The 25,877-nt window shown below is 42.6% G+C and overlaps 1 protein-coding gene across 1 annotated transcript in view; it reads right to left on the bottom strand.

Annotated features, from left to right (window-relative positions):
• Positions 1–3,664: 3,664 nt before the first annotated feature.
• Positions 3,665–25,877, bottom strand: part of PRKDC (protein kinase, DNA-activated, catalytic subunit) — an 86,690-nt gene continuing 64,477 nt past the window's right edge. The window contains exons 69-86 of the mRNA XM_042797855.1: positions 25,461–25,650; positions 24,188–24,362; positions 23,910–24,100; positions 22,026–22,206; positions 21,355–21,515; positions 19,564–19,775; positions 17,089–17,176; positions 16,253–16,396; positions 12,454–12,658; positions 11,823–11,890; positions 11,337–11,557; positions 10,930–11,022; positions 8,911–9,000; positions 7,587–7,658; positions 7,300–7,501; positions 6,674–6,862; positions 6,135–6,274; positions 3,665–5,104 (exon numbers count right to left, since the gene is read on the bottom strand). Coding sequence (XP_042653789.1) covers positions 4,900–5,104; positions 6,135–6,274; positions 6,674–6,862; positions 7,300–7,501; positions 7,587–7,658; positions 8,911–9,000; positions 10,930–11,022; positions 11,337–11,557; positions 11,823–11,890; positions 12,454–12,658; positions 16,253–16,396; positions 17,089–17,176; positions 19,564–19,775; positions 21,355–21,515; positions 22,026–22,206; positions 23,910–24,100; positions 24,188–24,362; positions 25,461–25,650 — 2,827 coding nt within the window. The 3' untranslated portion in view covers positions 3,665–4,899. The remainder of the gene's footprint in view (positions 5,105–6,134; positions 6,275–6,673; positions 6,863–7,299; positions 7,502–7,586; positions 7,659–8,910; positions 9,001–10,929; positions 11,023–11,336; positions 11,558–11,822; positions 11,891–12,453; positions 12,659–16,252; positions 16,397–17,088; positions 17,177–19,563; positions 19,776–21,354; positions 21,516–22,025; positions 22,207–23,909; positions 24,101–24,187; positions 24,363–25,460; positions 25,651–25,877) is intronic.

The following is a 25,877-nucleotide window of genomic DNA, read 5'->3' as shown; positions in this document are numbered from 1 at the left end:
CCCCCCCGGCCCATGTGCCATTCGGGGTGTGAAGCCCTCGGGGGGGTGTGTGTGTGTGTGTTACTTACACCTGCAGTGAAGCATCCAGGAGCAGGTAAGTGATAGTTGCTGCTTTCCAAAGCTCTGGGCTGAAGGCAGGATGATGTTGACGTTCTCCTGAGGTGCATTTGTCTGGCCTCACAGCAGCTGAATCTGTTCCCAGCTGCAGAAGTAATTTCATGAGTCATGAAGCAGAGACAAACCCTTGATTCCCTCACCTGTCCTGCTGAGTACCTGACCCACCGAATCATGGCTTGCCTCTGGGATCCAGTATGTTTAAACACCAGTAAGAAACATTTTGAGCACCTGAATTTCAGAATAATTTCTTCAAGACCTCTTTGAGGTTCCTGCTCAAAATCAAGAAAAGAGGAGCATTTCCATCTGGAGAGAAAGGACAAGAAAACATTGGCAGAGAAAAGACAAAACTTTACAATAGTCTGGAGCGTCAGCTGTGAGTCCCAGAGAAGCACCGGGACCCTGAGCCCTCCAGGGTCAGGAGTTAACTCACACTGTATTTCTTACTAGTTTTTCCTGATAAATGGAAAAATAAATTCCTGATAAATGGGAGACAGGCCACCCAGGGAAGGCGAGGAACCAGGGCAACGCTCCAGCCTGGCTTTAATCCTCCTCCCCGTGTGGTCGCCTCTGGCAACCCAGCCAGATGTGCAGGACTTTTCGGGACAGAGGAGCTGGGACCAGCGGGGCTGGGCTGGTCCTGCGGAGCCTACGGAGCCTTTCTCTGCTCTCGGGGGGCTACAGGGCTGCAGCAGGACACCGGCTTTTGGGGGAGGGTGTGTGTGTGTGAGTGTGTGTGTGTGAGGTGGGGCATGCGGTTCATGGGCTGGGGTAAGGCACCTGTGGAGCAGGGCTGTGGGAGGGACACCTTGTCCAGGAGAAGCACCTGATGGCACTGGGTTTCATGGGGGAGGGCTGGCTGGTGACAAAGAGCCACCTGACAAGGGGGAAAAAGATGAGGGGGTGGGTTGCCTGGTTTCCTCCCCCCCACCCAAGGAGAAGCAGGAGTGCAATGATCGTTTCATTCAACGGCTAGAAGCCAGGACCTGCACTCAGGGGATGACCAGGGAGTAGGATGTGCAGATGAAGAGGTGCAAGTTGTTTGGGGAGAGCCAAAAATACCTGCCAACGCACTCCCGGGGAGCACCGGTACCCCCGTGGAGTCGGTGTTGGCTCTCGTCAGGCAGCGTGCTAACTGCCGGGCAGACCCTCCCTACCCCCTCGTCCCCCCTCTGCCAGGGCTCGTGCCTCTCCCTTCTCTTGAACGGCCGTGACAGTATTTTGCTCATCACTTGTGCTCGCTTGGCTCAGTTCATTGCACTGACCCAGCCTGCGGCCACCCTACTCTTACCGGCTGAATAACTTGCTGGTGAATGAAAGGATTGTTCTTTTTCGCTCTTTTAAACTCTGTGCTCCGAGTCCCTGCAGGCATTTGTGCCCTGGTGGTGCCAGCCCAGGCTGGGTTTGCCCGGTTGCACCAGTGGCTGCTGAGCTGTTGAATTACATCTTCCAGGTGCCCAGGCTCCCAAAAGGCCAAGCGCCGCAGCAGCCAAACACCTCAGACCCTGCGCGCCTCGTCTTCTCACGCTCTTTGGCGGAGGCTCTAAACCTTTTCTTGCTACAGGTTTTCCAAGAGTTTCCAGCAGGGATGAGATCCGTGAGATCAAATTCACAGCCTACGTCTTCTGCCTAACCAAACGAAATCTCGCACAGTACCATCTGCTGTGAGTTCAATGGGCAGGTAGAATGAGTGTTACTCTACTGTCTCACCGAAAAGGAAAAAAACAAGGAAACAAAAAAGCAAACACCCCCTCCACCCCCGTAAATAATGTGGAAACTGTAACCAAATCTTACAGCCACTCCTTCCCTAAACTTTTTGCAACAAAAAACCCCCAAACACCCTATTCTGGACACTGTTGGTTTAACGTAAGCTGTAGCTCTTTACTAGCTTTGCTACAAGACTGAGTGACACCGTTCGGTGCTGTGGGCGGCTGCCAGGGTGCGATCTTTCCGTGTAGGTGCTATTTCTTACAAGCAGCATTAGCCTAAAAATGAATTTTTTTAAAACTCAGGTCATTTCCGAATGAGGCACATGGTTTTAATAAAGTGACACGGCAGACCCTCATCCTCAGTACTCGAGAGGGGAAAAAAAAAAACAACAAAACAAATGAGTTTTAAAGCAGTGGTCATAAGTCCTTATTTTTAACTTCTTGATTTTAAAAAATATGAAGTTTAGGGAGAAGTGTCTTTAAATATAGACACTTACCTGACTGCAGGAAGCAGCTGGCCAAACCCTTCAGCAAGAAGCCAGAGGAGCTGCAGAAACCTTCTTATTCCACATCTGAAGACGAGCCTTATGAGTTGTTCTTGTCGAGGGCGCGTAGGCTCCTTCCCGTGCCTAAAGTGTGCTGGTGCTGCACCTCATCTTGGCCACAGGCACCTCAGGGTAACATTTAAATTGGGGGGTGGTGGTGGGGACTCGGGGAGAATCCTGAGCAGGACAAGCAGCACGCAGGAACCTCTTTATCAGCTGGGAAAGGAGGCTGCAGGCTGCAGCTGCGAGGCTTTCCTGTGTTCAGCAGTATTATTATTTTTAGTTAGAGGGAAATTTCAAGATTGACAGGGATGGTAAGGACTAGCTTAAACGTTAATATTATTCCGTACACTGAGAAAAACCTACTGAGAATATGTGCTAATGGTTCGCATAGCTGTTTCAATGCAACTAAAGAATTTGCAGACACGGTGCACAGCTGGTTATTTCACCTGAGAAGGAAGTATTCTGCTGTACTTGTGGATAGTTTCAAAGTTTTGTTTTGCACCATGAGACCTGAAGCAGCCTCTGACTCTGAGCAGCACATCATCTTACGCTTTTCTGGAAACAAACCCGCCCCGTAAAGCCCTGAGCCCAGCAACTTGAGGTTTGCGTTACATCGGTACTTTCCTTGCTGCTGCCCCACGGGCTGGCTTCAGCCTTTCCATGCAACTGCTGTATTTTAATTGAGAGCAGCACTCCTCGGTCGGGACTGGGGATAGCAGCCGCGATTTACAGTGTTGGAGGTTATTTCCAGGCTCCTGCAAAGCTCCCTGAGGGCAATTCCCCTTGCTTCGCGCAGGATGCGCTTCTGCTCATGAAAACCCAGCAGCTTCGTGCTTTGTTCCTTAGCTGAGACCCTTGAGCTTGACAAATACACTTTGGTAGGGTTGATGCAGCTGAGGCTTCCAATTATAGGACTTAGTTTAAGCTCAAAACGGAGCTTTTATCGATTTTAAGTGTCATGGACACGCTCGAAGCTCTTCTGCACTGCCAGGGTTATTTGGCCCCCGGCCTGAGGGCCTGGACTGAAGGGAGAGGATGGCTGGGGACAGGGTTCACCCCATCCCTTCCCCGGGGGGGCCGGGCTGCGCTCCTGCTCCAGCCCCTTCCCGAAGGCCAAGGAGGCCGGGGCTGGCGCTGGAGGGAGGCCTGTGGCGCACAAACATCCATTGTTGCTGAAGAGCCCTGTTAAACTATAAGCCTAAACTTTGTCCTCTGCGGTACAGGTCAAAGTACCTAGTAAATATCCAAGGTATGTGCCAAAAGTGCAATTAAACACCGCATACAAGCAGCCACTTAAGTTCCAAATGTCCACTCGGCTTTTTATTTAGCTTTTTATTGTGCCTTAACTTTCTTGTATTTGTAGAGTGACAATTTGAAAGCCGAGTGCCTCACCTAACCCCTCTTTAGTCATGGGGCCGCCCTCTTTATTGATAGCAGACATGAAAAAAACAAAATGCACCAAGACATCTTACAGAAATGTATATAAAAAGACTGTATCACACACTCGTATGAAAAAAACACTCTCCCTTAGCTAACATCTGTGTAACTGGGTAATTAAAGTGTGATTAAAGTGCCCTAAATTAACTTTTGAACTGAGGTATGCACCTGAAGTTTTATTTTTAAACAGATGTTTCCTCTACAAACGCACAGCTGAACAATGTTTTTAATTAATAAAAGTCTGATAAAAAGATTCTGAATGTCTTGATTCGTAATACTACTGACAGAAAGAGCTGAGCGTAGTTAGTAGGAAGGAAAGTAACAAGTAGTAAGTGGTGCTGGAAAGTGGATGGAACAAAAAAAGCTCCATCCCTCTCCACTAGGCCTCAGCGAGCAAGCTCCCCAGGCCAGGTGTCTGGTGGAGCCGTTCCCGGGAGGCAGAGTCCTCTGCTCCCCAGCTGAAAGATGCACTGCAGAGCGGTGCCAGCAGACCGGGGCTGCCCCCTCGCCACGGCGGCAGGAGGGGAAAGCGTGGAGGCAGTGAAAGGGCAAAGACTCACTTTTATTACACCTTTTACGATAATTATTAAAAGCCTCGCTGGAAACTACCCTGTGCTTCACTGTTACTGGTGATACAAAAATCTTCTAGTTTTATTTACAAATAATATGTCTGCAGAAGAGTTTCGAGTTGATTGTCGTCAACGTCTCTGTAAAAGACAAGAAGCTCAGACTTTCACTACAAGGATGCTACAAGTTTGCAGGGTCTGGATCTGTGCTTTCCTGAGTGATCCTAGTGCCCTTCAAATAAGTCTTTAAGCTCTATAAACCTCTCCAGTTCTACTTTGTTTTTAACATGAAGACAATAAAGCTGTTTTGTTACAGAACCACTGTATAACAATAAAAAAAAATTAACCATTTGAATACAGAATTAATACACACAAAAAAAATATTATTTTCTATATTAGTTAACCAATGACGATAAAAGTGGTTAAGAGTTTATTTTCTTTTTCAGCCTTAAAATTCCGCTCTGGTTGCTGCTGTGTGTCAGGGTAGGGGTTCCCCTGGCAGGCTGGGCTTTAGGGAGCAGTCCCTCACATCCAGGGCTCCCATCCTTCCCAGACCCTGCCAAGAACGTTGGGGTCTGTCGCTTGATCGATCAGGCATCTCACTTGGGTCTCTTCTGAAAGCCCGTCCTCGGGCTCTTTGGCCCTGATATTCTGATCAGTGTCACCACGAGCCACAGCTGCAAAATCACTGTAATAAGGCGACTTCTCATGGCCCAGGCGTAGTTCTTCACTGAAATGGAGAACACAAAAATAAACTCTTACTAAAACAAACAAGCAAAAAATCTGAGATGGATTTTTAAATATGAAACAGTACTTGAACACAGTTCCTGCAGCTTTATTTTTCAAGATGTGCAGACTGCTCAATAGCTGTAGAAGGCCTGGCCAGTGAAGACTGACAATTTCAGGTGTCCTTTGCTAGTGAATATTTACCATGAATATTTCAGTCTTGTCAAAGGTCTCCAACTGAAAGAAGGATGCAGCACTTTACATCCAAGCTATTATCTCCTTACCTGCCCTGCTGATTTGAGTCTGCAAGAAGTATTTTCCTGCCTTTTGCAGTTCAGCCTTGACCACAAAAGGGACTCCTCCCAAGTCCTGCACTTTTCAGTATTTGTACGGTTTTAAAACAGGCTTGCTTTCTTTGCCTTTTTTTTTTTTTTTACCTTGATTAATCCAAAATGTCTTTTTAAAAGAGGATGGAAGGGATTAATTGTACTTTAACTGAACTTGAAAGACATTCTGGCTTGAGCCAGGCTTGACTAGACTGACATAAATAACCTGAGAACGCCATCAGATTTGAATTTGATGTTTTTGGGAAGCAGCTTACCTCCATGCATCCCATACAGATCATTCAGGTTCCATTTCAAGCCACTGTCCAGCAGAAGCATATTGATTTAAATACTACCCCTAGCTTAAAAGCTGTGGAGATGAAGATAAAGAACCGCAGTCTGAGGAGTGAGGAGTTAAGCAGGCTTACAGGGCGGGGATGTGTGTGTTGCCAGGAACAGTAAAACTGCTCAGGAGGCCTGAGCTGGAGCAAGAACACTCACGGGGAGATATCTGGTGTTTTGGCTGGCAGGGTGATTCAGAAAGCTTGCATGTGGACCAAAATGATTCTGACAGGAGGTTTGTTGAAATTTTGCCCTGTCTGCCTCTTCTCTTTTCCTAGCTGCCATTCTATCTGAAAGGAGCTAAATCTGACACAGGAGACTGCCAAAACTCTTAGTGGAGCAGTTTAAAGCAAAAGGAGAGCATCTTACCAAGTGATTGCTGCTGGATTGGCACCTGTAAGTTTTCGTTTGACATAGCTGACTTTCTGCAAAGGGTACCAGTTTACTTCAGATGTGTTTATATCCTTAATCCACGTGCCTCCTTTTTTCAGCTGTCTTTGTTCAAAGTTCTGAAGAGAAAACAAGTTTGCCCCATTTATCATAAATCATATACTTAAAAAAAGACCTTTAAGCCACCAGACCATAGCAAGTCAAGCCAGTAACTTTTAACTGCAGATGCAATGGAGGCCAAAGCAGTGAGATGACAGCTAGTCTGACTAGGACTCAAAATTTAATTTACAACTGGAGTTATGGAAGTGTAACTAGTTTCAGATTTTTTCTCTGTAATTATTAGTCTGATACATACAGTGTTGTTAATTCAAGAAGCTCAATGTAAAAAGCTGAAAATATTTATGCTGCTGCCGTGACAACATGATCAAGAGATACCCACAACACTTCCTTTGTGATCAGTTTTTACCCTTATCACAGTTAAAGAATTTTCACAGGCAGAAAAGAGGAAAAAATCCCACCTTCCAGTCCAAAGAAGGCTCTTTTACGAATACATCCATTGTGCTGATGAGGAGATCAGGATCTCCACGATAAGCCCTCAGGGTATGCACCATCACACTGTAAATGAGACCCCACTCTTTCACTGGCATCATCAGATTAACAAACTGGCGAGTCAGACGAAAAGGCATCAACTCTGGCACTGGCAAAAACTAGCCAAGGGGAAGGACAGTCAGAAGAAAACAAGAATTAAGAAGCCTTGGAACAGAAGAATTAGAAGTAAGTATTTTGTTCTAAGCTTTGAAAGGCTCTTTGCCGCTTAACTGAAAACAACATGCAACACGGTAGAACAGGACTAAGTTGTGACATCAAAGCTCTCTAGTCATGCATATTTAGTGATAGTGGTTGAAAGCATGGGTGAACTACAACAAAACACCACCATATAGACTCTCCACACTCTATAGCTCCCTGCTGGACTGAGAATATCAGGACATAGAGACTGTACTCTACTAACTAGAAATAACTTGTAAAAAGTATTTTGCATCAGAACAATGGCAAATGAGGAGCATCACATTCAGTATTGAGAATACACATGTAATTGCACATAATAAACGCAAAAGCTGGAACAAATTAGTTAGAAAACAAATACCTGTGTAGCTGAGCCAAACGCACATCCAAAGTCTATTCCCACCATGCCGCCTGTCTCCTTGTTAATCATGAAGTTGGACAGATGTCTGTCCCCAATACCAAGTATCCAGTGGCTGATGCACATCAGTGCATGAGAGCTGGCAAAATGGGACCGCAGAGACAGGAAGGTTTCGGGAGATGTACTCATTTTCACAAAGGCTCGCCTTAACAAAACAGAGGTCACTTGTCGCATACGGGTAAAACACCGACATTCGTTTCGCAACGTGCAGTCACTACCAGCACACTTACCGCAGCAGGTCGTCTGGAACACTGCTTTCCCTGCTTCTGAAAGATGTAACTGTTTCTGCACGTCTAGCATTTCTGCAAATTAATGAAGGAGTAACGTTAGCTATTGAAATAAGAGCCCACCGGGCGTTTAAAGTGAAGATGTGTACATGACCGCATCAGCACCTTTTGCTTACCCCACTGAACAGTACAGCAAGCCACACAGTTTGCCCAAAATTTTTTATCTGGTATTAAAAACATCCTCTCTTCTCTTTTTCTCCCAACAGTTATTTCCAAGACTGACACTTCTTAATACCAAACAGTATGTAGTTTCATCTAGTTTCCCCCAAATTAAGTAGATGGGTTAAGTTTTAATACAGCAATACAATTGTGCTCTTTCTGGATGGACAGTCTCTTCCAGGCCAAGAAACTAAGGCCCGCATTAAATCTCTCAGCAGCATGCAGAGGCTGTATTGATACTAGAAAGTAGTGCAGCACAAGGGGAGGCAACAGAACTAAACAGCTGGTGCCAAGGACATCCACACCGTACACGTTTGGGGAGGGTGGGAGACTGCCCTGGCCTAGCCCCTGTCTGGCCTTGGGCACTGAAGGCTCCTGAGCAGCTGGAAGGGGCTGGGTGCTCTCCTTCCAGTCCAGTTTCATCTGAAAGGAGCAGGGTTGTGCACCAGGAGACTGCTCTGCGATGCAAGCCAATGTGGAGTGAGAGAGGGTGATTGGGAATTTACTTCAAAAGCACATTCTGGATCTGAATACAAGTATTAATGTAGACGCACTCAGTTGAATAAGCCAAAGTTTTCCTTTAAAAAGCAAGATGCTTGCTTAAGCAGGTTACGAACTCCTGAGAAATGCTCCACTGGAAATTTCACTTCCCTCCACTACAGTGCTAGAATCTAGGGAGATGAGCATCTTCTCAGAGGAATTTCCACAAGTCAGGACCCAAATCATCAAATATTCTTCAATTCTCAGTGAATCACCATGATTTTCTCTGTTCAACTTCAGCAGGTGTTTTGGCTCTCAGGCAGCCTACCTAACTGCATTATTTAGGAACAAGACACATAGAAAATAAAGCTGAAGAGAAGCATCTGCTTCTAGACACTTTCTTAAGGAAGTGAGCAAGCTTCTGGAAGTATTCCTGTGCTCTGGTGGATTCCGGCAGTACTAAACTGCTCCTGCAGAGCATCTCCAGTAAGACAAAGCAGTAAAATGGGCTAAAGTCAGATCTAGCCAGCATATTATAGTGCAGATCATATTTTCCCTGGCATTTCTACAACTTTGTGTGTGCACACTCTAGTTTCTGCATTTTACATTCCATTCTCTTAAAACTTACCTGTACATAACATGGTATCGAGAAATGCCTTGTGCTTTCCCACCCATCTTGGACAGCCACTCAGAATAGGTAGCACGAGGTCCTTTTTTGCTAGGGACAACAACAAGAACAAAATGCATTGATTTCCCTATATTTTCTTACCACTCTGTACCTGAATATCCACAGGCTGTGTGCTGCTATGACCCATAAGGTTGTTATGCACAGGAGGAGTCACGAAGCTACAGCCTACATTAATGTTAGCTTTGCTATGGAAATGCAGTTTATTTAGTCAGTGCATATGCTGATCCATCCATCTCCTCCTCTCCAGCTCTGAATGCACTTTGGTCATATTTGACAGAAGATCAGACATCTCAAAGGTGTTAATTTGTCAATAGCTACTTTGAAAATTAGACACTGCCTTGAGAAGAAAGACTCAAAATAATTTCTCCAGGAGGGAAAGGTATTTTTAACAGAGTCTTGTATCCATTATGTAGCCTACCACAGTACATGCTGCTGTTTGTCCATCCAAACAGATAGGGAATTCAGGAAAGCAGTCTGTTATCTCCCCAGTGTGTGCAAGAGGGGAGGAATGGGGGCTTGGACTTAAGGTATTAATCCATAAGACGACAGTCTTCATTAGTTGCACTGCTTATAGAATAATTGGATATTTTTCTCCCATCTTAACTAAATACACTAGACATTAAACTCCTATTCCAGAGAAGCAGCAACTTAGCAGAGCACCTGCCTTCTCTCTCCCCTCCAAAGCATGTTCTGAGATACAGAGGTCCTTTCCATTTAAGAAGTATTTATCATTTATAGACTGCGTACCCATCACTTTGGGATAAAGAAAAGGATTTAAAAACTTCAAAAAGTTATTCCCCCCACCCCAACCAAAATATTGCCAGCAAGGATTTAATCAGAATTTTCCTTTGGGAGTGCTGTCATTCAACCACAGCTCAAAATAAAGTGTCTTAATTGACTTGATTGAAGAACATAAGGGAAAATATTTAAAGTCTATATAGAACAATAGAATAAACCTATTTTGGGGGATAAATCATTAACTGCTTTTAGAAAGACACTGATCTTCTACATTTAGTATATTAGAAATTTTGTCCCCTCATGAGGCGGTTCCATGTGACTCCTCCTCCACTTTCCTAAGTCAATGAATTGAGACCAACATAATACCACTGCTGTCCACAAAAGTGAACCAGACACCAGTAATACAGGAACTGCAGCAGTTCTGAAACTGCTCACACATCGAGTAACTGTAGAAATAAAGAAAGTTTGGAGTCCAACCTCCACACTGGAGGTTCCTCCAATGTGCCCCATAAACAAGAGAATTAGCAAAAATAAATGCTGACACCACCACTTTGACAAACCCAAATAGAGCTTATGTACTAAGAACAACGGTAAATAAACCCACATTTCTAAACTCCAGGATAGAAACAGGCTGAAATGTTAGAATTAAATCAGTTTTGCAACATATTCATCCTCCAATTACAAGCAAGAGAAAGAAAGCTGATTTATTCAAACCCGGCATTTGTAGGAAACCGTGCTCTTTCACAGTTGTTTTGTGCACCTGCTGCCCACCTCCCCCGTCACAGACTCGGTGCTGGACCCAGGTCCTGAACAGCCGCATCTGCTCCGCTCCCCTCCCCGCTGCCCTGCTCCCCCCCCGCTGACCTACGTCCATTTCCTGCCCGATCAAATCAAGAGATCAAAATCCTTTGCTTGTAAAAATCAATCTGCTGATAAGGAAATGGTGATGATAGTGACGTCACCCATGATTATAAGCCTCGTGTTTAAACAAGCTGGGTGGAGGATATTCCAGGTACAGTGGTACTCATTAAACAAATAGTTGCCAATTACTAATTTGGGTCAGGAGGTACAAACTGCCTCCTTGCTTAGAGGTGCTTTTACTTCAGTATTTTTTTTTTTTTTTTTTTTTTTTTTAAAGAAAATGCTGCCACAAGATTGCCAGTATCAAAAACCCCCTCAGTAGTGGTCTCTATTAGAGCAGACAGCTAAACCAGGCATCACCTGTTATAGTTGATGTCTTCCTCTTCAGACATGCTATTCTTAAGGAATTCTTTTAAAGTACAAGTATTTTCCAGCCACTTGATGAGTCCCAGTCTGGAACAAAAGAAGTCAGAGATGTGAACAAGGAGCTCAGAGTTGAGCTTTAGAGGAACATCACAAGTGGGAAGCAACACATTCTAGTGCCTGCTAAAAGAAAAGTGAAAGCCACCAATTTAAATATACTCTGAAAAACAGTTTACAGACAAAGCAATTTCAAAGTTGCTTAAAAGTAAAAGGAAAAAAAAAAATAAGGCAAGACACAAACCACACTGAACCTGAATCTGGCACACAGAAATCTCACTTTCCAATGTCCCAACAGTAACAGAAGTTAACATAAGGATTTCTGCCCCTTCAGGATGAATGCCTACCTTGTTGTCATGGGGATGACCTGGTAAGTTTTTAACTGCATATTCCTTTGGCTACATGTAGCATCTTGGGAAAGGATAATGTTCATTACATCAAACAGCTGCTCAATACGTTGGTCTTGCCGCAGGTCTTCACCACCTTTGACAAGAAAAGGATACTCTTGCTCATCACTACCTCGGATTGTTATACGTTTTGGCTTCCTCAAGGATTCCATTACACTTATCTTGGAAAAAGACAGGAAAAAGCAAAATATTTGTGACAGAAGACTTGGCCTTACAGAATCATCACTGAAATGAAGCGTATCTGTCATTCTTAGATGGCATAATCAAGCTGCTCTCTTACTACTAGAAAAACAAATGCCCACTTGCAAACCTTCCTTTTTGTGTTGCAAGACAAATACACGAGCAACAACCTTGCTATTGCCAAATTCTTCAAATGGAACAAGGACACAAATTTATATCACATAGGATTCTGACTCAAAAACATACCCGTTCATCAAATCCAGAGATTTTTGCATGGTACTCCGGCAGCGGTTTCCCTTTTCCATCATACTGACCTGAAGTGGTAGTGGGAAAAAAAACAGTAAAAGAAGAAAAAGGTTACACAGACTGATTTAAATGATACATTTTTTTTAAAGTGTGTTTAAGAACAGAACACACTTCCAAATACTTTGTTAAATTGGTAGGATGATAACTATGAATAAAGTATTATTTTCAAATGCATAAAAATCCATTGTACACATTATATGATTTTATCTGTGAATTACCAATATTTTTTTCATTGTTAAACTCTTAGAATTGCAGCTGTTAATGGTTTTAGAGGACACATCCCTTTTGAACTAGATTTAAACACATATTAGATTTACACATCAGATTTCCTGAAGTCGGGCCTTTAAAAAAAATATACTAAGTTCTTAGGTAAGAGATAAAATTTTACACATGATGTTAAAAATCAAGACTATAGCTTAAGAACAGATGATGAATGGAGTTATTTCAGATTAAATCTACCTCTGCATAAGGACAGAAAGTAGGGCCATACAGCCAACATAAGAAGTAGAGCACAAGAGTAGTAACTTTCTTGTAAGGGACAGTTCATCATCAGCACTGAAGGGGACCTTACCAGGAACCTCTAGTTCGTTCCTCAAGAACTCAGCTTTGAATTCACTCATCCACGGCGAATATTCTTTCAAGTTTCCAGGTTCTTTGTGGGTTTTGCTCATTTTTGAAAGGAGAGAAGTTGCAATTGCATCGAAGTCACTAGCCTTCATATCCAACAGTTCTGAACCACCTTTTCCAAAATGATGGTCAAAGTCCTTCCCAAAAGCCTAAAGTTCATTTATAGAAAGGAATCCTGTTAACACAGTGCCGGGTAACTCCCTGAGAACAAAACTGTACCTTCCTACCTACACAGCTTCATCCGAGCTCCTGAAGTGTATCAGCTGTCCTTCCACTCCAGTTCTTTAGAATTTCTCCATTTCTGGTCTGTCAGAACCTTTCCACTGCCTGTTTGGTAGACCCACCAGCTACCATCGACAGAAACATCTACACTTTACCAACTCAGTGATATCAAAGGTCTGTAGAACTGGATCGTAAACCTTTCTGACATGTCAAAACCAGAAGCTTATCCCTTTTTACCTCCTCCAGATGCAGCTGGCTTCTGGGCAAGCATATCAATAATGCTGCTTATTAAACTTAACACATGTACCTCATCTGCTTACAAAAACTTAAGATCAGCTAGTGAAGTATTAAAATAAAACACAACTATTTGATTTTTTACCTACTAAATAAATACAAATTCCACCATGAATCTAAAACCAGGATTATTATCGGAACATTTGACGCTCCAGTCTTTAGATGTTATCACACTTTCGAACTGCTCTAACAAAAACCCCTCAACTGTTCTGTTTACATACAGTAAAAAAAAAAAAACAAACCCCACAGATGGATAAATTAGTCAAGCTTTTCTCCCCCAAAAATATGAAAATATCCTGTTCTTTATGGAAGATGTGGGTTTTTTACTTGATTTTTTTTCTTTTTTTTTTTTTTTTTTTTTAACCTAACAGCAACCATGCTACATGACAAGCAAATGCAGCCTAGCTAATTGAATATATACCTTTTTTGCTAAGCAAAACATATATGTAATGCATCTCATAGAGCTTCATGTATTAAGAGAATTTTCGTGACATGTTAGAAAATACCAATTTGTATGTTTTATTTAGTATCACATTTGTTATTTGTGATTTGTTTTCAAATAATTTTGGATGCAAAATGTATAAAATCACATTTTTAAAGTATTTTAAATATCCTGATAAAGGAAAAGCGCAAAGGTATTTCATACTGATCCATTTAATAAACAAAGTAAGTATTATCTGAAAGTAGTTAACTGAGTTGACTTCTTGTGTTCATAATTCAAGGTTCTAGAAAAAACAGATGTCCCTTCTTGGACCTCACTGGTATTAACAGCTTGGAAAGATATGTAAGCTCACTTGTTTTTTCAATGCCTGATCATTTTTTCTCCCAAGCTACGAAGGACACAGCTATTTCACTGAAGAAAAATCAAAACACAGAAAATATTGCTCTTCTGAGGAAGAGACTGCTACAGTCAACATCTTTATCACTTTATTTCCAGATGATCATTCGATTGCTTTCTCTGTTCTCTTGACTTCTTCTAAAATTCAAGGCAGCAAATGTTTAATAGCCTTAACACTGTGTTTCAATTAATACAATCCATCAAGAGTGTTTAATTTATGCATTACTGGAATTTCATGTTAAAAACAATTCTTATTGTTTAAGTTATAATTGAGATAGTACATAATACATATGAAGATTACAAGCCTGAAGTACTCCACATACTAGAGCAATTTTATATGTCAGTCAAGAGATACAAGTTTGTTGGTTTTTGGTTTTGTTTTTTTTTTTTTTTTTTTTTTTTTTTTTCAGCAAGGACACCAGAAACTATAGTTATCCTCACAGCACACTTTGTTTCTTCATGATTACTGCATCATGAAGACAAAGAATTCAGGGTCTGTGCACCATCACCCTGACCCTTCTCCTGCAGCCACTAGCGTGTGAAAGGAATGCTGCTCTCCCTCTTCCCTTCAGAGGGGAACAACCCCGCCATCCCTCTTCCAGCATCTCCCTTGCTCTTCTCTCCCCATTCAGTTAATTCAATAACAATTAAAAATCCATCAGCACTACTTGCAGTATCCTCCGCTAACTGCACATGTTTCAGTTTTTTAAAGAGCCATGGATTTTTTTTGTTTAAGTGGGACAAAGTGCACACAAACCATCCCAACAACCAAACACAGGCTGCTTTTGTCCTCATGCCTGCTAGAGCCCTTGCTGCGCTTGTACGTACCCTGTATGGCTCAACCTGCAGCTGCTCTGCTCCCTTTACCCCCACCCCGACAGTGGCACATCCTGCAAATTCTTATCCCCTTTCTTTTAAAGCCTTTATCATCAGAGACACAGCTTATCTCACAGTAACATATTCAAAGGGCTAGTGTGCCCCTAAGCTCCTAACCGCCCTTTCTGCTGTTGTATCATCTCACCTCCTCCCAACTCCCCTTACTTTCATCCTCTACGTTTCCTGCTCACAGGGAAGGAATCTCCAGAGAGATGCTCCCCTAAGTTTATCTAACGCTAATGTGACCCGAGAATGGCCACAGGGGAGAGACTTGGATCTGCCTAGCCCTGGCCAGGAGGCCATCCGCATACAGCACAAGCTTCCAGCCAGCTTCTGGAGCAGGATCACTCTCCTGACCTCCAGCAATTTGCAGCTCAGAGACTTCTGGACCCAGAAGTGCGCATTTGTATGCAAAATTTCTCAAAGCATTTTCCCCCCCTCCCTATGCTATTGTCTCCTTGCTGTTTGAAGCCATGAAAGCATCCATAATAACCTGCAGCAGGAGTTCAGCACTTGAGTGTGTACTGAATGAGGAAACACTTCTCCCTGTTTGTTTTGAAACTGGTACTGCCATAGAATATTTACTTCACACTTGGCACTCCTGATGTCAAGTGTGTTATCCTATCTGGCCCCATTGTGTCTTTTCCAGGTGGAGGAATCCTAAAGTTGCTTCTTGTGCAGAGGTTATTCTGTACCTCTGATTATTCTTGCCGCTCTGAACCTCGTCCAGTTTCATTATATCTACATTGAGAACTGCAGATGAGGACTACAGTGTTCAAGGAGCAAGAGTCAGAGAAGGCTGCTACGTCAATGTATAAATCCATGTTTTGTTCTCTATTCTTAATAATGACTAACAGCCGCTTTTTTTCTTGACTGCTCATGAGTATTCACAGCTGATGAACAATCAAGATTTTGCTCTTGAATTGCAACAGTCAGCTCAAACCCAAAGAAGTTATATGTGAAACTAGGTTTGGTTTTATTTGTTTTCCACCTGCATCGCTTCATTCTTCTATACTGACTTTCACTACTTTAGACCTCGGTCAGTTTTGTAAAGTACTGTCTGTAATTCTTCATAGCTGTAACTCTTCTGAGTAACTTGCCTTAAATAACTTAGTATCAGCAGCAAATTTGAGTATCATAATACAGCAAAACACCCTACAGTGCTCATACATCCTTGGCAGCAGGGAAAAAAAAACAAGGCCAGATTCCTGCGCAGGTTCACGGATGGTCAGAGAGGCCCAGGCCCTGAGAACCTGGCAGTGTGCAGGACAGGGGAGGCAGAAGCTGAGTAAGAGGGAATGTGTAGTCCCGCAGGGCAGTCAGAAGTGGAGGTTTAACTCCAATAAGCCCACACCTCTAACAAAGAAATCCCAGTCCTGTACTCCTGATCTGATTTCTTGTCTCATCGAGTCCTGCAGCACCTCTAAAAGCTGTGATCTAGTCCCCTCTTTTGACTGTGTAGTGCTTGCTAGAAAAGCACACGATGCTAACACTACTCAGTAATCATACATACCTGAATAAACCTTTTCCTCATCAATCCAAGGCCAGGAGCCTCTAAATTTCCCAAATTCTTGTACATTCCTCCGTACATTTCCTTAAGTTTATTTTTATTTCTTTGAGCTTTTACCAATTCATTTTTGACATCCTCAACCCAATCCTGCAAACAGAAGGAAACAGACGAGTTCTGAGAAAAAGTTGACTGACCCTTCCTCTTTGGTAATCTGCTCAGATTGCGTTTGGGTTACCATATTTATTAATAGTCAATTGATGTGTCTTTTGACAACCAAAAGAGCAATCAAACAGCTATGAAAATACTTCCCTTTCATTCTGTCTCTTGATAAAATACTTCTTCTTTGTTAAGATAATTATGTTTACTATGATAGTGTCTAGTGCAAACTAAAAAAGCCTCTATGGGAGTGGTACCAAACACAAGATGAGAACCCTTTGGACAGCAGGGTCAGAACATAGACAGGGAAGCCCAGCAGAGAGCAAAGAAAGGTCATAAGAACACAAGTAGTCAGAAATTAAGAGAGATGGCCACAAACTCTAATTCTGTAACAGTTTCAGAACGATTAAGGAAGACTGACAACGGGGCAGGGCAGAGACCCTGAAGGAGAAAGCTGAAAAGGGCTAGTGCAGAACAGCCAGCTGGCACAAGGGAGGGAGACCATCGTCAGTGAAAGCTGGTGACAACACCCCAATATCATCACCAGTTGATTCTGGGTTGAACCGCATCCTGTGGCTGTGGTGTCAACCGAACTGCTGCAGGCTCCACCCAGCACTCTTTCCTAAACAGAGGGCAAGGAACAAAGGGGAAGAGGGAGAAGGAATCAAAAAAATACACTTTACCTTAAAAAGCATTATGGGATTGGAGAGCTGTTCCAGGGAGCGAACAAAATCTTGAACTACTCCTCCTCTGTCCAACTTATTCTTGATCCTTTAAAAGAAAAAAAGCGCACCACAGTCCAACAGGAACTACCATCACCACCTAGCCTGCAGATAAGCAATGATCCAGATTGTCTGCTATACTCAAGAATCTGGTAAAATAATCTAGGGGTAGGTAGGTAGGACTCCCTCAGAATTCCTTCTTGAGCTGTGTGACTGCTAATATATTAGCTGTCCTTACCATGCAGCTCCCAATTTTTTAATTAAGTGTCCCACTATGAAAATAGGAGCTTGATGGGCGAGTGGAAAGCATACTTGCAACAGAAATAGGCATTAACCAGACTATACATCCTGTCAGGACAGTTACTCAAGGGCAATACAGTTTGTGAAGCACAAGACTTTATCTTCTTATTTTCATAGAATCACAGAATGGTTTGGGTTGGAAGTGACCTTAAAGATTATCTAGTTCCAACCCCCTGCCATGGGTAGGGACACCTTCTGCTAGACCAGGTTGCTCAAAGCCCCGTCCACCTGGCCTTGAACCCTTCCAGGGAGGGGGCAGCTGCTGCTCTAAGTTCTCTCTGGAGCCTTCTCTTCCACAGGCTGAACCACCCCAACTCTCTCAGCCCGTCCTCACAGGGGAGGTGCTCCAGCCCCCTGAGCATCTTTGTGGCCCTCCTTTGGACTCGCTTGAGCAGGTCCATGTCTTTCTTACCCTGGGTGGCCAAAGGCTGGACACAGCACTGCAGGTGGGATCTCACAAGAATGGAGCAGAGGGGGAGAATCACCTCCCTTGACCTGCTAGTCACCCTTCTCTTGATGCAGCTCAGGACACGGGTGGCTTTCTGGGCTGTGAGCGCACATTGCCGGCTCATGGTCAGTTTTCCATCCACTAATACCCCCAAGTCCTTCTCCGCAGGGCTGCTCTCAAACTGCTCATTGCCCAGCCTGTGTTTGTGCTTGATCCATGTGCAGGACCTTGCACTTGGCCTTGTTGAACTTCATGAGGTTTGCCCAGGCCCACCTCTCAAGCCTGTCCAGGTCCTTCTGGATGGCATCCCTTCCCTCCAGCGTGTTGACTGCACCACACAGCTCGGTGTCACTGGCAAACTCGCTGAGGGTGTGCTCAACCCCACCGTCCATGTCACCAAAGATGATAAACAGTGCTGGTCCCAACACTGACCACTGAGGAACATCACTCGTCACTGCTCTCCACTTGGACATCGAGCTGTTGACCACAACACTCTGAGTGTGACCATCCAGCCAATTCCTTATCCACTGAGTGGTCCATCCATCAAATCCATGTCTCTCTGAGACAAGGATGCCATGCAAGACAGCACCAAAAGCTTTGCACAAGTCCAGACAGATGACATCAGCTGCTCTTCCCTTCTCCACCAATGCTGTAACCTTGTCTGTTATAGGCCACCAAATCTGTCAGGCACGATTTGCCCTCAGCGAAGCCATGTTGGCTGTCACCAATCACCTTCTTATTTTCCATGTGCCCTAGTATAGTTTCCAGGAGGATCTGATCCATGATCTTGCCAGGCACAGAGGTGAGACTGACCGGCCTGTAGTTCCCTGGGTCCTCTATTTCCCTTTTTAAAAATGGGGGTTATGTTTCCCCTTTTCCAGTCAGTGGGAACTTTGCGTGACTGCCACAACTTCTCCAATATGACAGATAGTGACTTAGCTATTTCATCCTTTCATTTTAAGTGAAGGAATTCAGCAAATATATCAGAGATTTGAAAAAAGGTGAAGAGACACCTAAAATTGTATCAGTGGTTCCACAGCACTGTGACAAAAGTTGACTTTTACCTGCGGGTTAACTCAGGTTTTATTGCATGGCAAAATGGGCAAGGGAGGGCTTGTAGAGGAAGGCGCATACTGCACACTGAATAAGCAGAGAACACCACAATGATGGTAACAGGCATCCATTTCACTGGCCCTCTCTGAAGTCCGGTAGGAGCATTTATTCTACTTAAACATATTGGCTTTCTCTTGGAAACAAAAGATTTTAAATGTACAAGCAAGCTTCATCTTCATCTACGGACTCTTACTGCTGTGAAATCTACTACAGTAGGAGCCTAATCATGCACCAGATTTCCCTTCTACCTCAGCAGAGCAGAAGATGGAAGAAGAAACATTGATTACCACAGAATTATGAGGACAAAGGGGTTGCCTCGCTGCAGTCTTTTTGTTTTGTCCTGGAAAAATGCTAACTTCCCACAACCTGAAGACTACATGTACTCAACACTTCAGAAAGCATTCAAGTCACCAACCTGAGTAAGTCTAATACTAAAAAAGCTTATGTATTGATTTTCCCTGTGCCTTTAAATGAGAAAGTGCACATGAGACTACCTTCTAACGTTTCTCGTGCCCCCTCCTAAAGAAAAGAAAAATGGGAAAAGTAAATAAATCTCTTCACTCCTGAATATTCACCTTTCTACAAACTCCTTGTTCTTACAACCCGTAGCAGTATCGTTGAAACAGTAACTTTCACTGCTGATCATGAAAGGGTAGACAACTGCCTGGGGATAGGTATTAGCGATCTCTTCAACAGTATGTTGCACGGCTACTGCTTCATCCTTGTCAAGTAGTGCCATCATCTGGCTAATCCAACCAATGAACTGCCAACAGGGAACCGAAGAAAGCTGCAAAGACACAGACACTCCTTTCAACTTTGGTCCTCCTCGAAAATACCAAACACAGCAAACAAACAGAACTGCTCTGTGGCCCAGCCTGACAGATAAACACATGAAAAGGAAACAGAGAAGGTCAACTAGGTTGCACAAAACATATCCCAGTGAGGCAGAGATTTAATTATTATTACTACTACTACTACTACTATCATCACCACTGCTGCTGCTTAATAGGTTTTCCATTATAAAGATTTGCAGTTTGTTGTTCAAGATGAGGCTTTATACTCAAACTTGTGGCCTTTCTGTCTGGATGCAATATAATAATTTTTGATCACCACATACAAATAACTCAAAAATCTGAAGGGATAGATCAAACACCACTGGGTTGAAGTCTTGATTTGAGTAAAGAAAGCCAGGAAGGGGGAACACTGGAACTCCTACCACAGTTTTGTCCTTCCTTCAACTTTAAACAGGTTTGGGTTTGCTGACAGATACTAATTTCAGTAAACAACTCCCCCCAATATACTTAATGCTCACCTCCCTCCAAAAATCACCATTTTTGAAAGGACTACTACAATATATTTTCTTGTGATAGCCAGAGGCAAGACTAACTCCTTTCCTCCTGACCCAACCCCTCCTACCTTTCTAATAGAGTTTAAGATTAGATTTCCAGTATTTGTCTCAGAGAAAGACAGCGAGGACAAAGAACAGCCTGGTGAGCTCCCTTTCTGGGCGAGATGTGTCAGCTGGACCGGGTGTCAGGTTCTTTTTGAACCATCAGTTTCACTGCGGCCACCCCTTGTGCACCTCAGCCATTTTTGCTGCTTTCTCAGTTCCTTGGGATAACAAAGCCATGTTTCTGTCTCTCGAGTTCTTCCTCCGACAGGGCCTGGTGTTCTGTGGGCACCGGTGCAATGACCCGGGCTCGGAAAGGCAGGCAGGACAAGGCAGGAACGGGCAGGAGACAGGGGAGCTCTCAGCTCATCTGTCCCACCACAGCAGGGAAGGCAGCGTGGCTCCCAGTATCCTGCCATGGAACGGCAATGGAGGGACAGGCTGTGGAAGTGGAAGGCAGGCAGTGGGGAATACAAAGGAGGAAGAAGCTGTAGCAACCTCTGAAGTGAAGCAGGGCAGAACAAAGTGGGAGATGTGGAAAATGAGTCTGGAAAAGCTGCTGGCTTCCTGCATACAGGAAACAGCCTACAGAAATAAGATAAGTTCCTCACCCTGATACTAATCGCTGTTATCAGCTCACTTAGATTGTTCTGAAGAAAAAAACAAAAAAACAACAAAAAACAAAACCAAAAAAAACCCAAAACAAACAACACCAAACACCAAAAATCCAAACCACTAACATTTGAAGTCAGAATCATGATAAGAAGTTAAAACCTTTAAGAAAAAAGTTTCTGTCTGTATGAATTAGACTCAGCAAGTTAGAGAAAGGACAAGGAACAATGATGGGATAAAATTTATCTGATTTACCTGAAGCAAAACTTACCAGTCTAACCTCTCTATCCATCCAACCTCCATCCCCACCTTTAAAATTTGATTTACAGCAACATGTGCTGCCAGGAAAATGGAAGCAACTAACCTCTCGTGTCACTAGATCCAATGTCTCTGCTGGATATCTTTCAATTATTTGCAGCAGTCTAGGAAATCTCAGCCTGGCTTCTCTGGAGTTCAGTTTTAAAGCTTTTATCAGTTTCTCCACCACAATAGCTGGGAATTGCTGCAGATCTGCAGTGTTAATTTCTGCCAAGAGACATTAAACAAGAATTATCAGAAACACCATCACTCATTCCATGTCTTTGATCATCTGGACATTCATCTTTACAATTCAGTATTTTTTTTTCCAGTGTATTTTGTATTTTTACTTTGTTCTCCTTCCCATCTGTTTGAACTGCACACATCTGCAACACATGTACTTGGGGACTGTGAGGATTAGCTTTATCAGGAAGCTGCATCACTGCTGGTATCTTGCCTGCTTTAAATACAGCACTGCTGGGAAGGAACAAGGCAAGCATCTGCTGGGTATGATATATTTCTCACAAGTGAGAGGGAGACGGCGAGTGATTCACTAGTACCAAAGCTAGCAGGAACGGTGGGGGGCGGGGAAAGGGAATATAAATACTGTTGAACTGGAGGACAAACTGTTCCATTTAAAGTCAAGCTGTGTTGCTCAGACACATCTCCTGGGTATCACAAAAGCTCATGTATCGCAGATAAATCCGCCTCACACGCTTAGGAGAAATCCTGACTAACCAAGCAAGCCTCCTTCCTCCCTGCGCAGATGCTGGTCACAGAAACCGACCAAAGTCATATACGCATCAATAACTCCCTTCACATCCACGTGTTCCACGGAGTGGGACTGCACCTCCTCTTCGGACTTTCTCGCGGCACTGCTGAAACACTGGAAAGCCTTCTTGTTCAGACCTGCCAATACCTGAAATTCAGCCCGTAAGAGAAAGAAAAGACACGTTAGCAAGTAGCATTCAACAACACTTTCTGAAACTGGAGCTTGGTTGCAAGTCTGTGGTAGGTTAAACTGTATTAGATGTTTTGAGCAGCTGACACAAAGGAAAAAAAAAAATTGGGATGTTATTTCTAACAGTAATTTCCAGAATTTGAATTTCCACAGTTTTCAATGGAAAAATATAAACGACACTTTTACCTTAAATTAGTCTTTGGACACGTTATGTGGAATTTTAGTAACATTAACTTTCTTGCAGTTACAAGAGTTTTTGCAAACAGTTAACAGAAATCATAATAAAAAAATGCTATTTTTTTCCTATTAAGACATATCTGTAACATCTGCATAACAGCTATACTTAGAATTTATGTTAAAAAAAGCATACATTAAATGATTTAAAATCTGATGTCTTTGTCCCTATTACAAACATAGTTGTATTGATCATATGTTTCCAATGCAGCTTATGCAATGAAGGACTTGACATCCTTTACAACTGAATGTTTATAAACCAAGTACGTATGTTCTCATATTCCCAATAAGTTTACCAGCCTCAGACACTGTAGCTATTGTAGTTATTAAACAATATACAAAATTGCTGCAGAACAAGTTGGAACAAATGAAAAACTGAAATTAAATAGTTTGAATTTCAGGTAGGTACAAAGAAACTACGAGGGTCAGAGTACTGCTTAATACTAAATTAAAATAAGGCTAATCTCCTTAATCCAGAAATATCTGGTATCCCAATCTGACTCACTTGACATAGAAGAGCTCGTATGCTCATCTTCTAGGATTTCCTAAAGAATGCTCTTAATTAGCTAACAAATGAATCTTAAGCTTTTGCTCAAGTTTCTAAACACCCAAAAATTTAGTGGTTTTTTTGCAGGAATCTCTTTTTTTATCTGCTTTTCTTTAACAACCATAAAAACCCAAATTAAGAATAATTTTTGCTGTTTTATACTGATATGGTTCATATCTAAGGGTCTCCATGGTGGCTTTAGGTATTAATAGAAATAAGTCAGCAGTGGTACTTCAAACGCTTAATCAATCTGACAGACAAGAAGTTAGTGCCACACCACGTGGGACAACTGACAATATAAATGATTTCAGATGCAGCACAGTGTCTCTGTATTTTTGGGAGGTGTGTATCTGAAGAATAGGCCAAGATGACCTGTATATGCTCTAAGAAACCGCTCTGCCCTCTATCACTAAAATTATTCAGATAAGTGTATCAGTATCATTCTTAGTATTATAAAGATCTCTATGAAGTAAGATGGTCTGACAGCGTGAGGCAGCTCAGAAATGACCAGCTGAAATAAAGGCATTCTTTGACGATCATGTTCCCAAGCCTTGACTTGCCACTGTGCATGCAGGTGCTACGACTGTGTCTTTCCCCTCCACCCAAAAGGCAGGATCAGAGAAACACAAGAACATTCTCCTAATTAAAAAGGCTATAGTGCTGCAGAACTCCAGGAGAGCAAAAATCAGACAAAATAGAACCACAGCTTTTTTTTTTTTTTCTTTCTCTTTCTTTTTCCCCCTAGCTGGTGTTCCTGGACAAATCTCTGCTAACAGCAGATGGGTTTCACATTCTCTGTATCTATCCATATCCATCATTATCTACTGAAGTAGCGATTACAATACTGAAATACCTAAAAGCCTTACCCCCCCTCATTTACCTTTTCAGGACTCTCAACACTTTCTCCTGATAGTACTGATATTTTTCCAGCCTTTTCTTCCTCGATTTGCTCAAGGCATCTTGGATCCTGACTAAGAGCATCAGCCATGATGTGGTATGTAGTACCCATAAGAAGATTCTGGTTTCGGAAGGCCATTATATTCTTGCTAAGATAGTCAGGTTTGGTACATTCTGTCGGAATTTAAAAACAAAGTTGGTAATGTGACAACAAAGCAGCTTGGTATAATACACGACGTGAAGCAAAGAGAAGGCTGTTACCAAGCAGGCAGATGGTTTTTAACACTGAGAGCATGCGTTCAGGACAACTCTGGTTCCGGCTGCAACTATGCGTAAAGCGGCAATAGGCGTAATTCCACCTCACCAGCCAGTCCTCCCTCGTTTTGGATTCTTTGCGTAGGTCTTTCAGAAGCTTCTTGGCAACTGAGAAGCTGTTCTGTATTCAGATTAAGACAGAATTTTCAGATGATATATCTGAAGAGGAAATAAAGCCTTTTTCTGCAATCAAATTAAGGGATGGGAAGACTCAGGTAACACAAGTAAAGTTATAATAAGATGAAGAGAGGTCCACTGCTTGTCAGGTCTCATTCAAAGACAGATTTGTGCCAATGGAGACATTTGAAAAGAAAGAGCAGAGCAGAGGCTGACAAACTGAGGAAATTAAAATAATTCTATCTGTACAACTAAACAGGCATTGACTGTTCTGCAATTCAAACACCTTTGTGGAATGTAACTTGGTTTATAATACCATTAAGCACACCACTTACGTTTGTGTTTTGATGAAAAGTTTCATATAAGTAACTTAAAGGAAATCTTATTTTTCATTTCCTCCTTTAAGAGCGTATCATCAAGACAGCACTGACGTTATATTTGGTTACTGCAGTGCTTAAAATAAACTCGTCACTGACGGCAGATATCTGCGGTATCTCAAAAGATTAGGGAGACCTCATCTTGAAACACCAAAGGCCCATCAAAAAAGGCTATGTTTCAGTCATTTTAACAGCCAGAGCCAAAACAGAATTTCTAAGTCACTTAGTTCCAGTTCTTTATATTAATGAAACCCATAAAAAAAAGAACCCACAACCCAAAACCTAAAATGTTTCATCACTGCTGATCAAAGGATACTGATTCAGTCTGAATTTGATTTGTTTTCTTGAACAGAAGAGACTGTTTGTAAATAAGAAAGCATAAGTTTGGTTGCAAGCATCCATTCCATTAAAGACTGAAGCATTTCAGAGAAATAAAGCATCTGCCCTTTAGAGTGTCAGAAACCATCTGTGTATCAAAGTGGCCTTCAGGCACATTTCCAGTAATGACAAATTATCATCCAATTTGTAATTAACAATTATCCGTTTGTTTTCTTTTGTTGTGGAACTGACTTCTTTGAGCTTTCAAAAGGTCCTAGACAGCAGGGTCAAAAAGAGACAAGGTCTACCCTGGCAAAAAGGTACCCAAGACCACCCAAGAGGCTTTTCCAGATGTAGTTTCTATGTATTTACTCAGAAAATTGGAAGCTATCAGACAGTACAGTCACCTGTTTCCTGGCACTTTCTATCATCTTCATTTTCATGTTAAATTTGCAGGTTTTAATCATTGAGTGAATGTCTTCATCCTGTTGATCCACTTCCATTTGGTCATCAGCATCATATTCTTCATCCACCTCCATACTATCATTGGCCTGATCACAGAGAAGTTTCTCTTGCAGTTTGTCAAGAAAGAAACACCTATACAATGACAACAGGAGTACAAATCACTCCGATATGCATCCAAGGGAATGAACGTTCAAAAGTGTTGATCTGCCTGATAGTAAACAAAGCTAAGAAAAAATGGCAAGCTATAGCAATCACCTTCAGCAAGGGCTAAACATAGTCCTCAGTCTGGAAAGTCATAACCAGGGACAGATTGACCCTGAGAACATTTTAGGACCTTGAACTGATGAGATTAAGTATTA

This window comes from Tyto alba, unplaced genomic scaffold (assembly GCF_018691265.1).
Source record: "Tyto alba isolate M040663 unplaced genomic scaffold, T.alba_DEE_v4.0 Super-Scaffold_27, whole genome shotgun sequence".
NCBI lineage: Eukaryota > Metazoa > Chordata > Aves > Strigiformes > Tytonidae > Tyto > Tyto alba.
This window is presented reverse-complemented; position numbering and strand designations above follow the sequence as displayed.